General features: G+C 37.2%; 2 protein-coding genes and 1 non-coding gene across 7 annotated transcripts; 1 reads left to right on the forward strand and 2 right to left on the reverse strand.

The window, feature by feature from the left end:
• Positions 1-288: 288 nt before the first annotated feature.
• LOC110734303 (SAC3 family protein B-like) lies at positions 289-12810 on the forward strand. 5 transcript variants are annotated; one of them, XM_021914395.1, is made up of 17 exons: positions 290-599; positions 706-966; positions 1084-1188; positions 1609-1824; positions 2713-2838; positions 3077-3256; positions 5607-5831; positions 5938-6200; positions 6872-6972; positions 7102-7317; positions 8170-8397; positions 8524-8615; positions 8693-8786; positions 9520-9612; positions 9689-10605; positions 10681-10795; positions 10871-12613. In XM_021914395.1, exons 2-17 carry the CDS (start codon positions 806-808, stop codon positions 12611-12613), a joined length of 4875 nt encoding a protein of 1624 aa, XP_021770087.1. In that variant the 5' UTR covers positions 290-599; positions 706-805. The 5 variants fall into 5 exon arrangements, with proteins under 5 accessions (XP_021770089.1, XP_021770087.1, XP_021770086.1 ...); XM_021914394.1 differs by having other exon boundaries at positions 735-966; XM_021914397.1 differs by having other exon boundaries at positions 289-966; positions 10874-12810.
• Positions 12811-12943: 133 nt separating this feature from the next.
• Positions 12944-19278, reverse strand: LOC110734304 (DNA replication licensing factor MCM7-like). Its single transcript, XM_021914399.1, has 15 exons — positions 18822-19278; positions 18665-18732; positions 18265-18324; positions 17944-18167; positions 17062-17239; positions 16732-16854; positions 16456-16545; positions 16039-16181; positions 15612-15789; positions 14948-15139; positions 14530-14702; positions 14213-14416; positions 13726-13891; positions 13373-13594; positions 12944-13210 (listed from the first exon to the last, which is right to left on the reverse strand). The coding sequence occupies exons 1-15, from the start codon at positions 18856-18858 to the stop codon at positions 13106-13108; spliced, it is 2163 nt and encodes a 720-aa protein (XP_021770091.1). The 5' UTR covers positions 18859-19278; the 3' UTR covers positions 12944-13105.
• Positions 19070-19141, reverse strand: TRNAH-GUG. The gene has a single exon. It is a non-coding gene; the product is annotated as a tRNA-His (tRNA).
• Positions 19279-21242: the final 1964 nt, after the last annotated feature.

The raw sequence follows: 21242 nt of genomic DNA on the forward strand, positions 1-21242 counted from the left end.
AAAAAAATTAATACTTAATATGAGTTAATTTATACTATCAAAAAAGAAAGAGTAAATAAAAATAAGTAAATAAAAAGAAAAATATATAAAGTGAACACGAGTCGAGCAGATTTTATTGACTTAAAACTTTAGCGAGCATAAGTTGAGCACGTATAAAAAGTTTTCGAGTCGAATCGAACACCCCTCCCTCAACTCGTGATCAACTTGCTCGATTAGCACCCATAGTTACGGAGTACCAACCATAGGTCGTGGGTGGGTCGACTGAGATTATGACTTTATGAGAAATTGAGAATATCATATTTGAGAATGAAACTTCAAACTCAAATCCTCTCTTCTATTCTCTCCTTCTGTGACTGTAGTTAGCGTCTTCTCTAAACCGCCCCTTTTTATTTAAAATCCTTTGTTCAATCAATTTAACTTCAATCGATCGACTTTTTAACCCTAATTTTTCCACAAATTTATTCTCCCGCCATTAATCCCTAATTACTCAGCTTTCAAATTCCTCCCTATTTCCTACAATTCCGAGAAATCAATCGCAATAACACTAGACTGAATCTCATCATCGTCGTTTGTAAGCTCAATAACGATTCCACTTATAGGTTATTTCCTTGCTAATTTATGTTATGAATTTGGGAAATTTCAAGTTTTGATTTACATTTTCATTGATTTTTTTTAGTTCTGGCTGTATGAATGATCTGGTTACAGTTGAAACTGAAGAAAAAATTGAATTTTAGGTCACTATTACTCAAATTTGTGATTAGTTTGGTTGTTTGAGAGGAGAGAAAAAAGGGGTGGAGATTGAGCAATGTCGTTTGGATTCGGGAAGAATTCAGGGCCGATTGCTCCACCAAGTGGGCCAACCTCTTTCGGGTCCTTCTCTCGTCCTCCGTCGCCGACTCCGTCTCCTCCTCCCTTTCCCGATTCCGGTTTCTCTGCCGGTCCCAGTCCACGATTTCCGAGCCCCCGGTATATCTCTTATATCTAGTCATTGTTGAAGACTTTGAGCTGTTTTTTTTTTTTTATAAAGGTTATTGTTGTTTTCTTATACTGCCTTTGGATTTTTTTTTTTTAATTTGGTTGTAGGACGTTTGATGCTCATGCTAGAACACGACCGCCTTCTTCTATTGATAATGGCCATAACGCTCGTTTAGTAACAAGTTCGTCTCAGCCATACGCTGCACCGGCTAGGTAAGATCATAATCATGTTGCTTTCATTTTATTTTATTTGCTTTATAGTGATTTAGATTACAGCATCCATAATCGAAGCATAGTTTGCTTTTAGGACTTGATAAATCATGGTATATTGATTTCATAGTTTTGTTAAACTAGGGGAATAGCGACTTGGTGAATTTAATTATCATTATCCCGATGATTTTCGAAGAAAATTAGCTATGGGATGAAAGCATTATGCCCACTGACAGTAATATTATCAACTCTACATTTGAGTTTCATAATTTCAAGTGATTGTGCATACATTTTTGTTTTATGGGGAGTCTTCATGACTAGGTGTTATTTCCTTAATTTAGTACTTCCTTACTTTTTATTTTTACTATCAATTTGAAATACTGTTAATTAGCGGACGTTGTGTTTTCCTTTTCCTGTGTTTAGAGCCCCTTTGTTGCATAGGGGTGATAAGCTAATCCCAGCAGCTGGAGATTTTGGTAACCAAAGTCATAAGAGACCTTTTCCATCTACTCCGCAAGATCTTGGAACAAGCCCGTCTTCTAAATTTCCACACTTTCAAAATCCGGAAAGGTCCAGATCACCTCCTATTCGGTATGATGACGATTTTCTGCAAGATCCTGGTAGTGATATCATGGAACGGTGAGCTTGTCTTGGCCCTTCCTTCGTGAGTTTTTTTTTTCCTTCCCTCTGTAATGAGTGCAATATATTTAAGGTTAATTTTGTGTAATTTCATTATAATATGAGGTGCACGTGCACTTAGCAAGTAAACGTCTAGTCAACACCCTGCTGTGTAACTTGTAATTGCTAGATTGATTGCGTTTGTGGGAGCTATATGAAGATACATGTACAATTACTTGTGTTTTGGATGAGAAGGGGCAATGGTTATCTTTTACAAGTCAAAATACCCTCTCCTCTGTGTGTATGTGTGAAATTTCTTCTCATATGACGAGTAGATGTCAAAAGTGCAGAAACTGTGCCAAGCATTCTCTCTATATATTGTGCATCCCCTGGTTGAATTTGAGGAGTTTATGCATTTGTCACTCTACACCCTTATCAAAATCCTTCAAAGCCACCGGTATTTGGACTATTCTTATTTTTTTTTATTTTAAAATTATTACATTGTTGGCGATGTTCTCTACAGTAAAGGCAAGTTTGGCAACCTTTTAGATTCATGGACTTGTCATGCTGGACTATCGAATTTTGGCTTTTGATCCGTCTTTTGCCTACAGTTATAGACCTCAGTATGTCTTCAAATTTCACTTGGGTTTTGGTTGCTTTACTGACAAGTTGGGAGGTAGAGCTTACAACTTTCAAGTCATAATTATTTGTTTCTGTTTTCTGTACGCTCAACAATTTTTCTTCTTGTTTTCCAACGTTAGAATGCTGAACTTTGAGCTATTACATGTTTTGAAAAATTGTTAAGGGACCTTTTGAACTCCCTAAATTATCTTCTTGTTTAAAAATCTGTTTTATGGTACTTTCCGTATTGAATGTATTTCCTAATCTCAATTGTTCCACATGATTTAGCAATGCAGATGTTTCCTCTGATTATCATGACCGTGTAACTACACAGAGAAGACAGTCACCTTCTTCAACTATTGCTGCAAGTCATTCAACAATCCATCCCCAACCTTCTTGGGATAATTCTCAAAGGTCTGTCAATGCTCCATTGCTAATTAGTCAGTAGTTTTACCTTCTTACTTGCTTAATATGACGAAGGGTATTAGTCAGCAGGGTTTTTTTTTTTTTTTTTTTTTTTTTTTGGGGGGGGGGCCTTATTACAATCTAGGTAGCTGCTATATTTTTTCTGGGCCTTGCTGGTTGAATATTAACTTTTTGGTTATTATTACTAAATTATGATTCACGCTGATGGTTTTTATCTTTCTGATAGACCTGTTACAATTTCTCAAACTTGGGGTGTCCCTGGAAGACCTGGTGGCCGCACCACTAGCTCACAAAATGAAAGAAGCATTTCCCCAACAAAAAATGTTAATGCTTGGAATTCAAAAGAACTGTCTCCTGAGGATGATTTTCAGAGGAGTTCTTATGTTCACCGAGATGTGTCTAGAAGGTGGAGTAAACTATTTTCAATGTCAACTTTCTTTTTATTTTGGTCTGAGATCGAACAAACTATGTGATCTATGACATGTGTAATGGTGTCCTCATTGTCCATTTTTCCTACCCCCCCCCCTCCACCCACACACAAAACAAACTAAAAAAAAAGAAACAGACAGAACTGCTGTGATGGGTTTGTCAGTTTTGGGCTCAAATCACATCATATATTCATGCCAGGCTTGGATATGTCATATATTCTGAGTCCAACATAGTACTTAATTTTGTAGATTCTGAAGGTAATCCTGGCTGCATGCATTATATGTTACTGATGATACTTTTCTTGAGAGGAAACCTTCTGTAAGATTTTCTGGACTTTCCTGGATTGTACCGCGTTTGATGATTCTTCCCTTTTCTGTTTTCCTTTCTTTATCTCACCTTCTTTCTGTTTGAAACTTTGAACTACAATTGTGTCAAAGTTCACAACTTCATGGATTAATATGATCAGTTTTTAATTAGTACTGTCAACTCTTGGAACATAATATTAAATGTGCTTGCCTTTATTCAGAAATCAAAATTGCTTTGTTTGAAACTGCCTTGAATGCCTTATATGTCTTGAAAGCTTTGTATATCTGCGTAGTCAACCTCAGGGGTTGCGTTTCTAACTAAAAGCATTCCTTGTTTGCTTGGATTCCTATTTTTGGCTGAGCCATCCAATTACACACACACACACACGCAACAAAGGAATATTTTATGTCTCACAAATTATACCCCTTTGTTGCACATAAAACGGAGGTAGTATATATTCTTCCATTTTTCAGGAAATTTATCATAGAAACTACATTTAGTGAGGATTATTTTGATGATGTTCCTTAAGTCAAAGAATCTCAATTAGTGACTTCCAACTTATTTACCATCTTGAAAATATCATCTAACTTGATCTCCATTTGATGTTCATTATTGAATGAACTATTGTTTACTTTTTCTGGCAATGGCTTTGGGTGTTACAAAATGGGAGGTACCTATTTATCTTGCCTAGGGGCTAGCATTTCTTTTTACAACATGGGAAGGGGCTATTATTGTTGGGGGGTTGGTGAGGATGAATTCTTGGGCTGTGGTTTGACATGTCTTTCATATCTGCTCACATTAGCTTGCTAAACATAGCTCTTAGCACAAAAGCAGGCTAGATAAGGGGTTTCCTTGAAATGCCATTAAGCAAAAGACGGAAATGTTAAGTTGTAGTAACAGTGACATATCAATCAAAGCCATAAATATATATTGTCTGCCTGATTAGTTTAATAACTTGTTAAGGATTAATCAAACATTGTTAGGTTTTAGCATATTTATTAAGGAGCCATTGATACTGAATAAGTGTTGTGACTTTTGGCGGTGTTTTTGGTACACAACAAACTTACAGTATTGTTTTTGGATTCAGCTATGCATATAACTAGACACTTGTAGGGTTTTGAATCACAAAATCTGTACAGGACAAGCTGGATAAGATTACTGAAGTTTTTTTTTTTTTGACAAAGGAGACAATCTTTTTGCTCTGAAATAATTTTTGGACATTCATAAGACGATGCAGTTTATAAAGCTTTAATTTCTGTTTGATGATGAGACTGTTAAATTTTCCTTATCCCTGAAGTTCATATTGGAATGATGTCTTTGTTCATCAGATTTTTAAAATAAATTTCTTCAACTGGCATGTCCATTAAGGCTGTCATGTTCTCCTAGGTCAGGATGTCATATTCATGTTTCTCAATGTTAAGTTTCTTCATCTTCAAGTCTGCAGAGACAAATCTCTGGGGACAATAAAGGTCTACTACTGTCACAGAAATGGGGTGTTTATAAACTTCTATTGATTTATAAAGTATAATTTATAGTTAATTTCTCTTCTTTTGCTTTTCCCATTTTAAGCTTGTTTTGTTTATCTGTTTGTTTGCCAGTTTATCTATGTCTGATTATGTAATTTACTACCTCAGTTCCTGAAAGCTCTTTACGGCTATTGTTTGCACACAAATTAATGCAATTGGCGAGAGTGTGTTGATGTGGTGAGTGGGTGTAAGAAAAAGGTGGATAGTGGGAGAGTGAAAAAGGTGGGTGGCTGTAAGTTAAAAGTTAGAAATAGTATGAGAGTGTGGAAAGGTGTTTGCCAAAAATAGAAAAAAGCAAAAGTGTAAAGAACTTTCGGGAGCATAAAGAACTCTCAGGACGGAGGTAGTATGATCTTTGGCTAAAAATGTAGTATTAGGAATGTGAGACAAGTACATGTATGACTTGATTCAGATCATCTGCAGTGTGTCACCTCTCCCCTTATGCGCTTTTGTTGGTGCTGATCTAACTTCTAATAGTGCTAATATCTTTTTCAGGCCCTCTTTGTCTCCTCCTAAGTCAAGGATTGGAATGAGTAGTGGTCAACTACCTGATTCACAATATAATCATCAACTATCTCCATCTGTTGATAGAATGAATGGCGATGCTTATATGACCAAGCCTGCGAGCCACTCTGTTTCGAAGCGAACTAGATCACCTAGCTCTTCTGCTGGTCAAATTATTCAAATGAACACCAACCCTACTGAAGATGATACTGATAGGTACAACTGTTATGTATCTTTTCCATACTTTCAGCAGTGATTGCTTCTATATTTCTTTGAATATGTATTACTCTTCCAGAGTGTAATCTTTGTTATTTTGATTCAGAGAAGAACAAGCCAAGGCAAAGCGATTGGCTCGCTTTAAGACTGAGCATGACATAGTTGAAAGTGAACGAGGTGACACAATTCAACGTGGTCAAAATGTCACTAAGGGAAAAGTTCCTTCAATAAACGCTGATCGCTCTGTTGTGGAAAAACAAAAGTCTTTGGGAGACTTCCCTTCAGGATCAATGGAAAACCAGGATATTGATAATGAAGACTTGCTATCAAGCAGTGCTATTGTGGGGTTGTGTACTGATATGTGTCCAGGTATGTCTTAATGACTAAATTAATAGATAAACTTCTCAACAGTGACCAGCTTTCTACACTTGGCTTGAATTTGTTTGAGGAAAGAGTGCTGAAGTTAAAATTTTCTTCCTCTCCACATCCTGCGTTTGGTTTACAGAACTGATGCTGTCAATTTTGATTGCCAAACCCCCAAACTCTTTTGAGTGAAGATTTAATTTGATTATTTCTAGCAAAGCTGGTGAATTGTGGATCCATATCCATCTATTTTTTTTTTGGGTGATCAGCGGTCAAGGGATTGATACGAGTGAGAAATTTTGCAATTCACCAGGAATATCATCGCTCATCTCTAAGGAACTCAAACCATGGGTCTAGTTTGTTCTGGACCTCTGAAGGGTTTTTGTCTTGTGTAAACCGTCCAAGTATCCATTCGTAAGTATCTTGATTTGAGACAACAACCACTTTTGCTGCATAGGCATGCAGTGTGACCTGCTCTTACCAAAGTTAGGGCATGTAGAAGTCAAGCTGTTATGCTGTAGCAGTTTAGCCTATCTGTCAGGAAACAAGAGTTTACTTAATAGGGATGCATTCAATTGACCAGCATCAGCATTCAAATTGTAACTTCAAAAGTTTTTCTATTGAGTATATATATATATATATATATATTTTTTTTTTTAATCTTTTGTGATATACAGAATCAGAAAGGGGTGAACGAGAACGAAAAGGAGATCTTGATCAGTATGAGAGATTGGATGGGGATAGAAATCAAACTACTGAGACACTCGCTGTTAAGAAGGTAATGTCAGCTATGCCTCCCAACTTCACAAGCAATTTGCACTTTACATTTTTTTGTAGGATAGGATAGTCAGTGATCTAGGAGTTGCTAATATGTTTCATGGGTCTGTTTTCCTTTTTTGTACTGCAGTATAATAGAACTGCTGAAAGGGAAGCAGAGTTAATTCGCCCCTTGCCAATATTGGAGAAGACAATGGATTATCTTCTAGGGTTGCTAGATCAACCTTATGATGATAGATTCCTTCGCTTGTACAATTTCATGTGGGATAGGATGAGAGCAATACGAATGGACCTGAGAATGCAACACATCTTTAATGAAAGGGCCATAACTATGCTGGAGCAAATGGTTTGTTTTACATCCTGTCTTAGCACCAAAATTGATTCCAAGCATGCTATATGGGTTGAGATTATTGTGTGCCATTGATGTCAGTGTGTTTATGTGCTGTGTGCTTGCTATCAATGATGGTGTGTTTATGAGCTGTGTGTTTTTGAACTGGAGTCTGATCCATTGGGTCTGTTGTCAAAAGAAGAAACATCTGGGAGTGCTTGGGTTTTATGTGAACTTAGAATGAAAGCCGTTCATTATGATTTGGACAGAGTTCTTGATGGAGTTAGGAAAACTCTAGTCAGTGACTCACTTTTAATTGCTGTTATACTACTCAAATACTCTACTTTGATGATTTTTAATTAAGGAAAATTAGTCATGTGGGATCTTGTTAGTTTTGTCACAATTTATACTTTTATAATATCAAATTTTTGTTTTTCTTACTTATTGATAATAATTAAAGATATTATTGACTGAAATAATACATTGACAAGCGCGAAATGAGGATTGTTGCAAGTAAAAAGAAACTGAGTTATATCTAGGGATCATTGTGTTTCTGCATAGATTTCCCACATTTCCAATTCAATGCTATTCTATTCTAAGGGCATGCTATTTGTGAAAGTTGCGGCATTCTTGGGTGCTGTAATTGTATTTTTTTGGTCTGGCTTTGATTCACATATTGGTTATCTCGCTGCATCTGTTTCATTTTCTGGAAACTACGTATTCTGTGTTTCTGATGTGTTCTCTATTCTTTTCTTTTGCTTCAATGCGTTTTTATGCTGACTTCAGTGCGCTGACCGGCCTTTCTTTCGTTGGTAGGAAAACTTAAATGAGATAACCTTCAAGGTCTAATTTTGATTTGTAAATTTTCAGATTCGGCTTCACATACTAGCTATGCATGAACTGTGCGAATTCTCAAAAGGAGAAGGCTTTTCTGAAGGATTTGACGCTCACCTCAATATTGAACAGATGAACAAAACATCTGTAGAATTATTTCAGATGTATGATGATCACAGGAAGAGAGGAATCTTTATTCCTACCGAAAAGGAATTTCGTGGTTATTATGCTCTCCTTAAACTGGACAAACATCCTGGTTACAAAGTAAGCCATGCTTGAAAGCATCACACCCCCCCCCCCCCAAAAAAAAAAAAAATAAAAAAAAATAAAAAAAATAAAATAATTTCGACCTTCACATTATTGTATCTTTAACTGGATGAACTGATGTAGGTAGAACCTTCAGAGCTCTCACTTGATCTTGCTAATATGACGGTTGAGATAAGGCAAACACTTGATGTTCTATTTGCACGAGATGTTGCGAGGTTGTTTCCTGGTGAAAGTTTTGTTGTTAGTTCATTTTTAGAGTAATATAATGACTAGTATGATCTGTGTATTTCAGATCCTGTAGAACTGCCAATTTTGTAGCTTTCTTCCGGCATGCAAGGAAAGCACGCTATCTTCAAGCATGTCTAATGCATGCTCACTTCTCAAAGGTATCTTTTTGATGCTGCTTGTATCAGATTTAATCCTTCAAAATTTTCCGAAAGTTATTCAAGTATGCCTACTTGTCACGGTTCTTGTCTGATCTTGACACTAATGCAGTAATGCATGATCGCTTGTCAAAACTTTCTTTATTTTTAAACCAGCTTGGGCCATAGCCAATCTCTCCTTTTGTGTAAGGGCTTTGTTGTATATGGGTGACACCGATTATGATGAACTTGATCAAGCTACGAGTTAAGGCAACCTAACTTAGGCGTATTTAGCTTCAATTCAGTTGATATAGTGAACCAAGCAGCTCAAAGAGGGTGAGCTGATAGCTTTTTATTCTGGTGCAATGAAGAATCCTTAAGGCCTAACCTGGGAAGTTGCAAACTATAACTTTTTTTATGGAAGGGGGCTGAGGTGGCACAAAATTTGATTTTATGAGGATTTAAAACCCAATGAGTCAACTAATGGTACAGGCTTCCTTCATCTGTGGATACAATTTTGTATCATGTTACTGTCAGAGAAGGAATGGCAAAGTATTAGCAAGATGTATTCAAACTTTTGACTAGAGACTCAATTTTATTAGATACAATAATGACAATTATATAAAATTTATGGGAACTTTTTCTTTCATTGTATATTTCTGTATTTGTATTATTAGCAGATGAATGCAAATTTAGTTTTCAATATAAAAAAATTATATTTGTACTGTGTTCTGACCAGCTGTGTCTTCTTGAACAGTTGAGGACACAGGCACTTGCTTCTCTACACTCTGGTCTGCAGAATAATCAAGGTATCCCTGTGGCACAAGTTGCCAAGTGGCTTGGCATGGAGGTAATTCCTTGTCCCTTCACCGCCTCTATGGAAGAAGTGGATATTTTATTGAAATGTTAATTTGTGCATTTATCAGGGTGAGGACATTGAGAGCCTCCTGGATTATCACGGATTCTTAATTAAGGAATTTGAAGAGCCGTATATGGTGAAGGAAGGTCCATTTCTGAATGATGATAAAGATTATCCCACTCGGTGTTCAACACTTGTTCACAGAAAGAAATCTGATACCATTGTTAAGGATGTATTATCTTCACATCAAGTAACATTGTTGCCATCTGAGCCTAGAAAGGAGCTGCAGTCAGACAAGCAGAGAAAGAATAACCATGCAGCAGTGAAACCTGTACAAACAAAGAGTCCTCTTGTTTCTGATGATGGACTGATGGACATTGAAGCTGTCTCATCACCAATACGTAGCATACAAGACCAACCAAGTCTTGAAATATCAACAAACATGATATCACGTGATAGTCAATCTTTCATGGATCCCCATCACATGGTTTCTGCAAAATCTCCAAAAGAAAACTTTGACACTTTTGCAAGTTTTCAAAGTCATAGCATGCTGAATCAACCTTCTCCAGTAACCCCAAGACATGGCTCTTTTATTGCCGATGCTGGTCAATTGAGCTTTAAGGAACCTCCACAGAGTTTCCCTGTACAACCATTTGTTCCAGTTGCCAACTCATCCAATTTTGTATGGACAAGGCAGGATAACTGTAAAGAACCTGTCAAAAGTTCTCCTAAAAGTTCTCCGGAGATTGTGGTTCACTCTGAACCCAAATCAATACGACCAGAAGTGGTGCCTGCAAATGTTGTAAAAGTGCCAACACCTGTTTCTGAAACCAATTCTAGTATTGTGAGCTCAATAAAAGATAATGTGTCCATGAAAGAAATGCCAATCAAAGAATTGTATGATGTGCAGCAGGAAATTGATGTTGATATTGTTGAAAACTACGACGAAGAAGTTGCTGAGGCTAAGCTTAGGCTTTTGCTAAGGTTTTGCTTTTGTACACTAAAAGTCTAATTATGCATATCTGTGGGCATCATTTTACATTCCATTTCTCTGTGCAGACTATGGAGGAGGCGCTCTGTTAGGAAGAAATTTATCCGTGAACAGAACAGATTAGCTGCAAATGTTGCTTTAAGTTCACTCTCTCTCGGGCCACCAATTCGGCAAAACCAAGATGTTAGTTTCAACTTTTCATCTTCTTTCCTAGTTTATTTTTGCTGCTGTATTTTTTTAATGTCCCTTTTTGTGTAGAAGGCTACACCTTGCCAGAAGTTAAACATTGATCAAGCTATGAACGAAAGATATGAAAAGAGCCAGCTGTCTTTGGTGAGATGGAATGTTTCTGACCTTGTGGCAAGTAAGCTGGCGGGAAAAAATGAAAGTGTGAATTGCATATGTTGGAAGGTAATCTCGTTCTCCTGGTTGCAACATGGAATGGAAGCAAGGAGTCCTGTATCACATTTGTCACTAAATGAATGGTTGCGTTACAAGCTGATTCCTGCCAGAAAAGAGGAATCTGTGGAGAATTTGGTCATTTCAGCCCCAGGGTTGTCAGTTTGGAGGAAGTGGGATTCTGATGAATCTGGTGACTTAAGGTGCTGCTTATCTGTCATCAAGGAAACACAGCCTGGTGCTTTCGAGAAGGATCTAGTTGGAGTTAATGCTATACTGTTTCCCATATCAGAGACTCTCCCATGGGACATTCAAAAAGCTCAGCTTAACAATCTCGTGACATTACTACCTGCTGGTGCTTGCATTCCTCTTTTGATTACAAGTGGTTCTGGCGAAGCTAACTTTGCAGAATTTTCCTGCAGTGTAGTTGATAATCTTGGGCTTAAAGACCTTGATAAGTCACGAATCAGCAATTTTATGGTATTTTGCCTAAATGAGGAGGGTCAAGGGCAGTTTCATGGTTTTTTTAGCGATCAAAAGTTAAAGGAGGGGCTGATGTGGTTAGCCTCTGAATCACGCTCACAACTTGGTCTTTTTTGTGTAACAATACGTGAGTTAGTTTCCTTTCATCTGAACTCATGCTTGGATGCGCTCGACCCTATGGGTGATGAAGTAGGTCCATACCAGTGTATCTCAGCCTTTAATCAAGCTTTGGATCAATCAATAGATAATATTATTAGTGCTGCTAACATGAATCCAACTGGGTGGCCTTGCCCTGAATTGTCATTGTTGGATGATGCTACTGCTGAGTTTAAAGCCATGAAGCAGTTCTTGCCAACTTTGGGATGGAGCTCGCCTGAAGAAGTAGAGCCGTTAATATCTGCATTAAGAAATTGCATGCTGCCACCTTTTCCTGATGATGTATATCGGCTGAGTAGAGGCTGCAGTAGTGAAAAGGATATTGAAGATCAAAATCAATTTCTTCAAGACTGTTTGATCAGATACTTCATACAGTCAGTTAGTATGTTGAATTTAATGATGGCAACTAAAGAAGCTATTTTGATGGTTCAAAAGTACACTAGACTTGAGCTTCATGACACAGAATACAAGGTGGTCCCAAATTGGGTGCTCATTTTCCGACGAGTATTTAACTGGTATATAAACAGTTCAGCAAGTTTCTCGTGTAAAGCTTACATTCTCGAAGAATCTTTATCAGCCGATAGTCCTCTGTTTTTTGACAAGTTGGAACTTGAAGTTCCTAAATCTCGCTACATTACTCGTCCCTCGTTGGATGAGATGGTCGAGGTCAGTTGCAGCCCAATTGTTTCCAAAAGAATAAGATCTTCTCCCAAGGGTCTTCAAAAAGTGGCAGCAATAGCTTCTAGTGAGAATAGTTTCAGGATTACGATGCCTGATCTGGTGGAAGAGAGAAACCACTGCTCAGAAATTCATACTGTTCAATACTCTGATATCTATCCGAGAAAAAATAATACACCCTTGATTCTTGAAGATGAAAAGGGAGCTGATAGGCTGAGCCAATTGTTAGATCAGTGTAATTTTTTGCAGGATGATATTGAGAAAAAGTTATCAATTTACTTTTGATCCCGTGTACTCCATGTAACGTTTTCAGGCATCCTGTAACATAATGTATTGTATCATTAGAGCCATTTAGAGGGTTATAAATTAGAGCTTTTGTAGCTTCACCAGGTTTTTCAAGTGTGAAGCAGCCTATTTGTACAAAGACTGATGATTTGATAAGAAAATTTCAATATCTTAATAGAAAGTCAAAATTTTCGATATTCTGTCGAAATTGAATTATCACTAATTCATCAGTTCACTTTTACAGTAACTTTGCCAGAACTTTTGGTCCAATACAATTGCGACTGATGCCTGAATTTTTCTTCTTTTTGCTAGTCTGTTTCATAGAATTAGTTGAACCACCAAAATTTTGCAGCTAATTATATTAAATCACCGTAAACAAGAAAAATCTACCTCAAAATTACAAATCTATCATACTAATAAAATTACAACCCATCATGAAGGGCACCCAAAGCTTGTCTCTGCATGAGTGATAATAAATACATCCGGCAACATTTAGGCATCAATGAATCGAATATCGAAGGTGTTGGGATGGATCTGCCACACATTCAGGGCCGCATACTCTTCTAAACATTCTTTTAACTGGGCTTCACTATATCCCTGTGACAGAAAAGATACCAAAAGATTTGTCAAGTACAGGTAATTTTAAAAATAAAAAATCCAGAATGTGATAATAAAAGGCGCCATTCAGATAAAGTTGGTTAATGGTCATTCTCAAATTTGGATAACAGCATATTATGGTTAATGTGGTCTGTTAATTACCTTTCGGGAAATCCAGTTAAGAGCATGTGCGTAGCTGATATCCAATCTGTTAGTCCTTGCAGCTTCATCTCTTAAGATTGAATAAATGTCAGATATGGCATCAAGGCCAGATTTCTGGCGATCGTCTGAGTACAGGGAGAATTTTGACATTTGCATCAACCTTAATGCTTCGTCGACATCACTTTGTTCCACAATACTTGAAAAACGGAGTCTTGCAAGTGCCTACACACGTTATAGCAATCACAATAAGAAGCATTAAAATCTTCTGTATTTAGCTTCTTTCCAACTAACTGCCATTACTGGTGTGCCTAACAACTTCCTAGGTTCAGACAATAATAAGTTTGTTGACTTACAGCAGATAACCGTAGAATGCTGAGTAAAGTTCTGATAGTTGTATATGAATGGGGAGTGTCTGACCGGGCTTCTTCCTGTCGTATGCTGGAGTATGCACTGGCGATATACTCCTCAAGCTCCCCAGGTACACTAGGAGACACTTTTCGTGCAGATGCAATGTATGCCCTAAGAATCAAGATTAAAGGGTGAAACTTGAGCCACTCCAACCATATACAGTAATAGGACTCAAACATTCAACATAGTGGATTGATTTGCTTGCATAGTTGCATAATAATTCACAAAGAAGATAATTCATTGAAATACGACAAACTTAAAAAAGACAAGACTGAGTTTCAAGACATTACAGAACAAAAAAGAAAGGGGCATCAATCTTCCAAATATCACAAGGAAATGCATTTAGAAAACTGGAGCCCAACCACATCCATTGTGCAGAAAAAATATAATTTATAACAGCTTGATAAGGAAGAGATTAGAAGTAGGTCCTACCTAAGAACCGATGGTTCCAGAGGAGTGAACCCAAGAGCAGGAGATTCCTTATTTTGGTGAACATAGACAACATGCCTTGCCAATTCAAGATCAGTATCCATGTCTGCTTTGTCTAAGATTAACCATAGAAGGTCAAATCTTGATAAAAGAGCTGGAGGAAGATTAATATTTTCAGCTGGTGTTCTCCGAAGATCATACCGTCCCCTGAAACATTCCAGAAACAGCTTTAACTGAGGTGCTTTGATAATGCCTTAATGAATTCCTTTTAAGCCACAAGGCAATGAAAGTGAGTTGCACAAAATAATTTGAAATTTTACCAAGCAGGATTTGCAGCAGCAAGAACTGCAGTCCTTGCATTTAGTGAAGTTGTGATCCCAGCCTTGGCGATGCTTACTGTCTGCTGTTCCATTACTTCATGTATTGCTGTGCGATCTGATTCTTCCATCTTGTCAAACTCATCAATAGCACATATACCCATATCTGCTAGCACCTGGTAGAAGCCAGTAATCAGCATAGTTTGAAAAAAACCCTATGAATTCTACATACTTAACAAAAGCGATATCTTCAATGAACTGCTCCAACACAATAATAAACAGCTCAAGGCATTTAAAACCACTCTCTTCAATTCTTCATCAGAGAAAGGTGCCAATCTAGAGTCGCACTTTTATAATAAATCTAAGACAAGTCTGTTTATTAAGCAAATGGGTATATTGATTCTTGTGAAAGTATTATTACCAGTGCCCCGCCTTCAAGGACCATTTCATTGGTGACTGGATCTTTCTGCACAGCAGCAGTTAGACCAACTCCACTGCTTCCTCTTCCAGTGGTATAGACACCCCTTGGAGCTACATTTATTATGTGCTTCAGAAGCTGACTTTTGGCAACACCAGGATCACCCATCAAGCATATATGTACATCTCCCCTTATCTGCAATCCAAAAAGAGATCTTTACAGGTTGAAGGTAGTATTACAGGAATTGTAAAAGAATAATAGAATCTCATATGTGTGAACACAAAAATTAACATCAATCTGGTTGTACAATGGCTTTATCAAGAACCTAGTGCTTTCCATCTCCCACCCCAGCCATAAAACCTGCCCTTACTACCCAACGATTTTTTAGGCAACTGTATAACTTAAATAATGGAAAACTGGAAAGCTAAGGTGTTAAAGAAACAGGATAAGAGTGTAGCTCAAGTAGACACCACTTATGAGAATACTACAAAACATAATTAATAATCTTTTGTATCCAATTATCATAGTAATACAAAACCACCCAATGATTCACTCAGCAACTGATCTTTTCAAAGTATAAGCAGCCTGAGAAAAGTGGGAAGGGAGGGGGGGGGGGTAAATGTATTAAAAGAGAATAGTAAGATGTTTTTTCTCTATGTCTGCTTACTTGCATTCCATCTTTTAGTTTTCTATGAGGGGCACCAACAAGGAGCAGAAGTAGGGCTTTCTTAACATCTTCATGCCCATAAATTTCAGGAGCTAATGATCGTGACAACTTATTATAGATGTCGCCATCCTCAGATAAGCGAGCAATATTTTCTTCCTCATCATTCCCCAGCTCATACCTGTAAAAAAGAAATTAAAGGCCTTTTTCATGGAGTTTCTTGTATAAATGTTATTCTCTTCAAACCCTTGTGCAACAAACAAGAAAAAGAAGATAACTAATAATTTTTTAGAGTCAAAGAGGATAAATATCTAAAATGACTTCAGAGTCTTCTGAACTAAAACTCGGTAAGGAAAGGTGAGATGAAAGATTGAAATGAATATAAGTAGATCATGGCACTGAGTTCAGATGGGGTAGTAAAGTATCTTACTCTTCATATTTTCGTTTAAAGTGAGTGACGGACATAGCCTCCAAGTATGTATCAGCCACTAAGCCAGCTCGCATAGCTCTAAATCCAGTATAAGGGATTGGCAGGAATATTCCTGATAATTCAACAACATCACCAGGTGCAACCTGAAAATATTACCAAGGAAAAGTAAATACAAACTACAGGGAAACTACCACTCATATAAAACTAAAGAGGGACAACTGCACCCTCCTCACTCAAAACTAAGACGAAAATATTCATCACACATATTTTTGACAAAAGAAACATAGAAAGCTAGAGTCACTACTATTAATATGACATATATACTCTGTAGAGTACACCATGAATTTCTTCTACTGGGAGGCTTTCACATATCAATATTTTTCTCGCATTAAAGCATATGCAAGAAGAAGCCACAACCTTTCGAGTCAATTCGCCCCTTAGATGGACTGTCATGGACCTTGGGATGTGCCCTTTTGGAACATGTTCAGCTAACTCTTGAATCTTGGCCTGAAAGTTTAAGTATCAAAAGTAAACTCAGCGTGTCAAGAGACATAACAAGCATTGAAATAGACCCCCAAAAAAAAAAAAAAAAAAAAAAAAAAAAAACCCAACTGCTGCTTAAGTTTCAAGAAGGCAGAATACATGGTTTCATCTGCCTATCTTATAATAGGATGAACAAAGTTAACAGGTTACCTCTTGAAACTTCAGGAACTTTGATGCTCTCAACTGAAGAATGAGGTTTCCCTTTGTGTTGTTTGTTTTGCAACGATTTGAAGGACATTCAAATAAGGGCATGAAAATTCTGGCTGTTACTTCCTGTTCACAACAAAAGTTAAATAAGCTAATAAAAACAGCACATGAGAAGCTAAGGTCTTCAAAATTATATAAACTTCAGAGCCAGTAACTTTCTGAAGATGGATAGTACTATGGAGCATGTATAGACTACTATTGAAATTAATGCCATCATAGAATTAATGTACATATGTCCACAAGAATGTGTTTAAAAATCATCGGTAAAGTTACCTGATAGATTTCAAAACCACAATCCTCACAAGTATAAACTGCCACCTGCATCAAAGGCTTTACATCCGAACAACGAGTCACAATCCCTGATATTCTGACAAGCTGTCCTATGTAGGAAGCCTTGACCTCTCGTATTGTAAAAGGCCGATCCTTTGAAGATGCGTGTATGTAAACCTCACTGTATATCAAACAAAATGAAACGTTAGGAAACATCATATGCAATCAGGTAGCACCACCTTAAGGCACCTTCCTTTACAAAAAGAAAGCCGGCCACTAAGTAAACTAAGCATCAAAGCATGTTTAATTTAGGTAAAAATATGGACTTAACTTCTGAAAGCCTATGCATCGGGACAAGTCGTTGAGTTTAGCAAAATAAACTTTGCATTTTAACATTATTCCTCAATATAAACAATACAAAATAAGAAAAAGTAGACAAGTGGATTCATAATATGAAATGGAGTATATAGCTCTTTTTATTCATTATATTATGGATGATTTGAAATGATAATGCACAATTGATTATAAATCTTTATACTAATGCAATACCGAATAACTCCATTGTGCACCTAACCTTAGAAACAATTAGTTTGGAATGAAAATTAATTCTCCAAACCAACCACCATAAGTAATGAGCACTCTTCACACAAAAGTCACAATCTTTTCATAATTTATAGCACTTCTCAGTTCACACTCATCCCCTTAAATTTTCTTTCATGTTTTCTAGAAATTACTTCTTACACAATTCTTGTCTACATTTCAGAATTTACTGACTATAAGCTGCAATGGATAAACACACACTCATAATAGCACACAAAGCATTCACTCAATTACCTAACACTACATTAAGCTATAGACAATTCAATAAATGAAAAGTGTCCTTACTAAAACCGCTTGATTTCAGCCGGCATTTTCTGAAAAAGATCAGATCCATCAGCATTCTCAGTCCCTTCTTCGGCCCTCTGAGTCATCAGAATGTCATGATCATCATCAACAAACGGCTCCGTGGGCTCCGGCATAAGCTCATCAATAGCCTCCGCAAAGATTCCAATATACCTCTTCGTATTCTCAGTTACTTTCCTCACAAACTCATCATCCGAGTCCTTATACTACACATAATTAACTGAATTAACTTAGAACCTCTAAACATCAAAATACAACACTTTACAATTATAATTTAAAAAAAAAAAAATATATACAGCTTACATTGAACAAATCTTCCAGATCTATCTGTATTGCTCGACTCTTCCGATTCGCCACGTCTTGCTAAAATTAAAATCAACATTATAAAAATTAATCAATTTATTCTTCGAATTAACATCAAAACCTATCAATTACACCTTTCGGAACTCAATAAACAAAAATTAACACCAAAAACCTGACAATTACACATATCCGAACTCAAAATCAGCAAATTATTCTTCACATTAAGTATCAAAAACCTAACAATTACACATTTCCGAACCCAAAATAAACAATGTATTCTTCAAATTAACATCAAAGACCTAACAATTACACAATTCCGAACTCAACATAAACCCTAACAACAGCAAATTTCCGACGTGAAGCATAAACCCTAAAATGAAGAAAAACGAAGATATCTTACAAGAATATTCATATACTTGGCTTCGCCATGAATATCAGCGAAGTTGACGAGAAAATCTCGAGCAAGACCTGTAAAACCAAATTAAAGCAAAAGCAATTACGCAAAGAGATAGAAAAAAGAGGAGAGAGAAAATCGAAGAAGAAGCACATGGAAATACCTCGATCTTGTTCATAGTCGACGTCGTTGGTGTTCATTCTTGCAGTTGCAGAGGAGAGAGAAAGTGTGATGTAGAGAGAGAAAGTGGAGAGTTGCAGAAATGGCGGCTTTGAGGAGAGAGAAAGAGGGTAAAGGGAGAGAGATAGGGAGATTTTTGGCGGGAAAATGGGTGAAGAAAAGCGCGGGTTGATGACGTGGCAAGGTAAGGGAACTGAATGGAGTTTTGCAAAAAAAAAGTTTAAAAAAATATGTGGCTGCTGGGATTCGAGCCCAGGTCTCCACGGCCACAACGTGGAATTCTTACCACTAAACTACAGCCACTTTGTTGTTCATTGTAGAGGTGATTAGTTTGATATTTCCTCTGGTTGTGTTTTTTTTAACTTTTTTTTTTTGGTTATAAATTTTTTGGATAGTTTACCTTTGCATTCCCTTAGGCCCTATTATTTTTGGGATTTGTTAAACATCGCCCACAAATTACTACATAAAGCCCGCATTTTATAATTTTTTGACAAATTTGCCCTTTTTATAATTTTAACCGAAAACAAATTTTTCGCACTAAAAAAATGTGGATCACCGAAGAGACGTCGTCGGCGGCGATATGCACCGGAGAGTCGCCATCGTCGCCGGAAAACGAAGTTCGTAACGTATCGTAAGGACGAAATGGTGGCTGGCGCCTAGCCGAGAAGGCCATGTCGTGGTTGTGGCGCCTAGCCAGGACGCCGCCACCGTGGCATAGGCGCCTGGTGGGGAAGCCTCACCCATGGGAGTGGCGCGTGGCCAGGACGCCGGAGCCACGGCCGAGGCGCCTGGCCAGGACGCCGCCACCATGGCGGCGGCGTCCTGGCCAGGCGCCCCCACCGTGGCTCCGGCGTCCTGGCCAGGCGCCACTAAGGGTGGCTTTAAAAAAATATTTTTTTTTTTTAATTTAATTCTCTTTTTTTTTTGTTTTAAACTTTTTTTTAAAGAACATAAAATTAAAAATTAAAAAAAAAAAAAAGAGGAACATAAAATTTTTTTAAAAAAAAACAACAAAATTTAAAACAAAATAAAAAAAAAAATCAGAAACATAAAATTTAAAATTAAAAAAAAGAAAAACAAATTTAAAAAAAAAGAAAAAAAAAATTATTTTCGAAAATAAAATTTCAAATTTAAAAACAAAAAAAAATTAAAAAAAAAATATATTACGAGGCGCCTAGGCCAGACGCCGTGACGGTGGCGGCGGCGCCTAGCCCAGACGCTGGTGCCGTGGTGGTGGCGTCTGGGCTAGGCGCCGCCGTCACCGTCACGGCGTCTGGCCTAGGCGCCTCCGCCGTGGTGGTGGCGTCTGGCCTTGGCGCCTCCGCCGTGGTGGTGGCGTCTGGCCTTGGCGCCGCCACCGCCTCCAAACTTTTTTTTTTATTTTTTAAAAACAAAATTAATAAAAAATACCTCCTCGCCGGCAAACCGCCGTCCACCCGCCGCCGGTGTCGCCACTTCCTTGCCGGCCGCCTCGACATCGCTCGGAAAGTTTTTTAGAGAGAGAAAGTGGAAGTAGAGAATAGAGAGAAGAAATTGTGTTTTTTACTTTGAGGGCAAAAGTGTCATTTCACTCTAATTTTGTGGGCTTTATGTGGAGATTTGCGGGCGATGTTTAGCAATCCACTTATTTTTTAGCTCTGAGCAGAGTAAATTTCAACACAGCAGAGCAGCTTAAAAAGAATATAGTCTTAGTAATTTTAACAAATGATCAAATTACAATAACTTTTCAAATTTGGTGGAGTTGGTAGGAACTCACCTTTTGATTTTGAGGTCATAAATTCAAGCTCCACCAATTACAATTAGCTCGAGAGTAGTGGGATTCCCTTACCTCCTGTTTTAGTCTTAAACATTGAACTACGGAGCTAAGCTGGCTTAACTCGAGAGGTGTCGGTTGAGTAAGGTCCTTCATCTTACCTTACAAAAAAAATTACAATAATTATTTTATATTTTTCAAACCAACCGTTGTAGTGTTTTTGACTTAAAACCACTCCATGAAAACCAAACAAATCAAGTTGAATTTGTTAAAGTGAATGATATAATGGAAAATAATATTTTTTTAAAATAAAAATAAAATGGTCGTATTATAGAAATTAGATCAAAAGTTAGTGTGTAAATGAGTTGTTATGTTCGTGGACTACTCGCAAACAAGTTCAGTTAAAACTCGTTTGTTAAGCATAAAACATGCTTAAACAAAAGTTTTAAATAGATGAACAAAGCTCAAACAACGTCATTATCAACTCGATAATGTTCATGAACAATTCGTTTAAGTTCATTTATAAGTTTTTGACGGCCAAATAAAATTCGGTACAATTTAATAATTTATATATCTTTTAATCATATGTATTTGTAAAAAGTACTAATTATTTCATCTTATATATGCATGAAAACACAGTCATTACATTTT

This window comes from Chenopodium quinoa, unplaced genomic scaffold (genome assembly GCF_001683475.1).
Source record: "Chenopodium quinoa cultivar QQ74 unplaced genomic scaffold, ASM168347v1, whole genome shotgun sequence".
In the NCBI taxonomy this organism is placed as follows: Eukaryota; Viridiplantae; Streptophyta; class Magnoliopsida; order Caryophyllales; family Amaranthaceae; genus Chenopodium; species Chenopodium quinoa.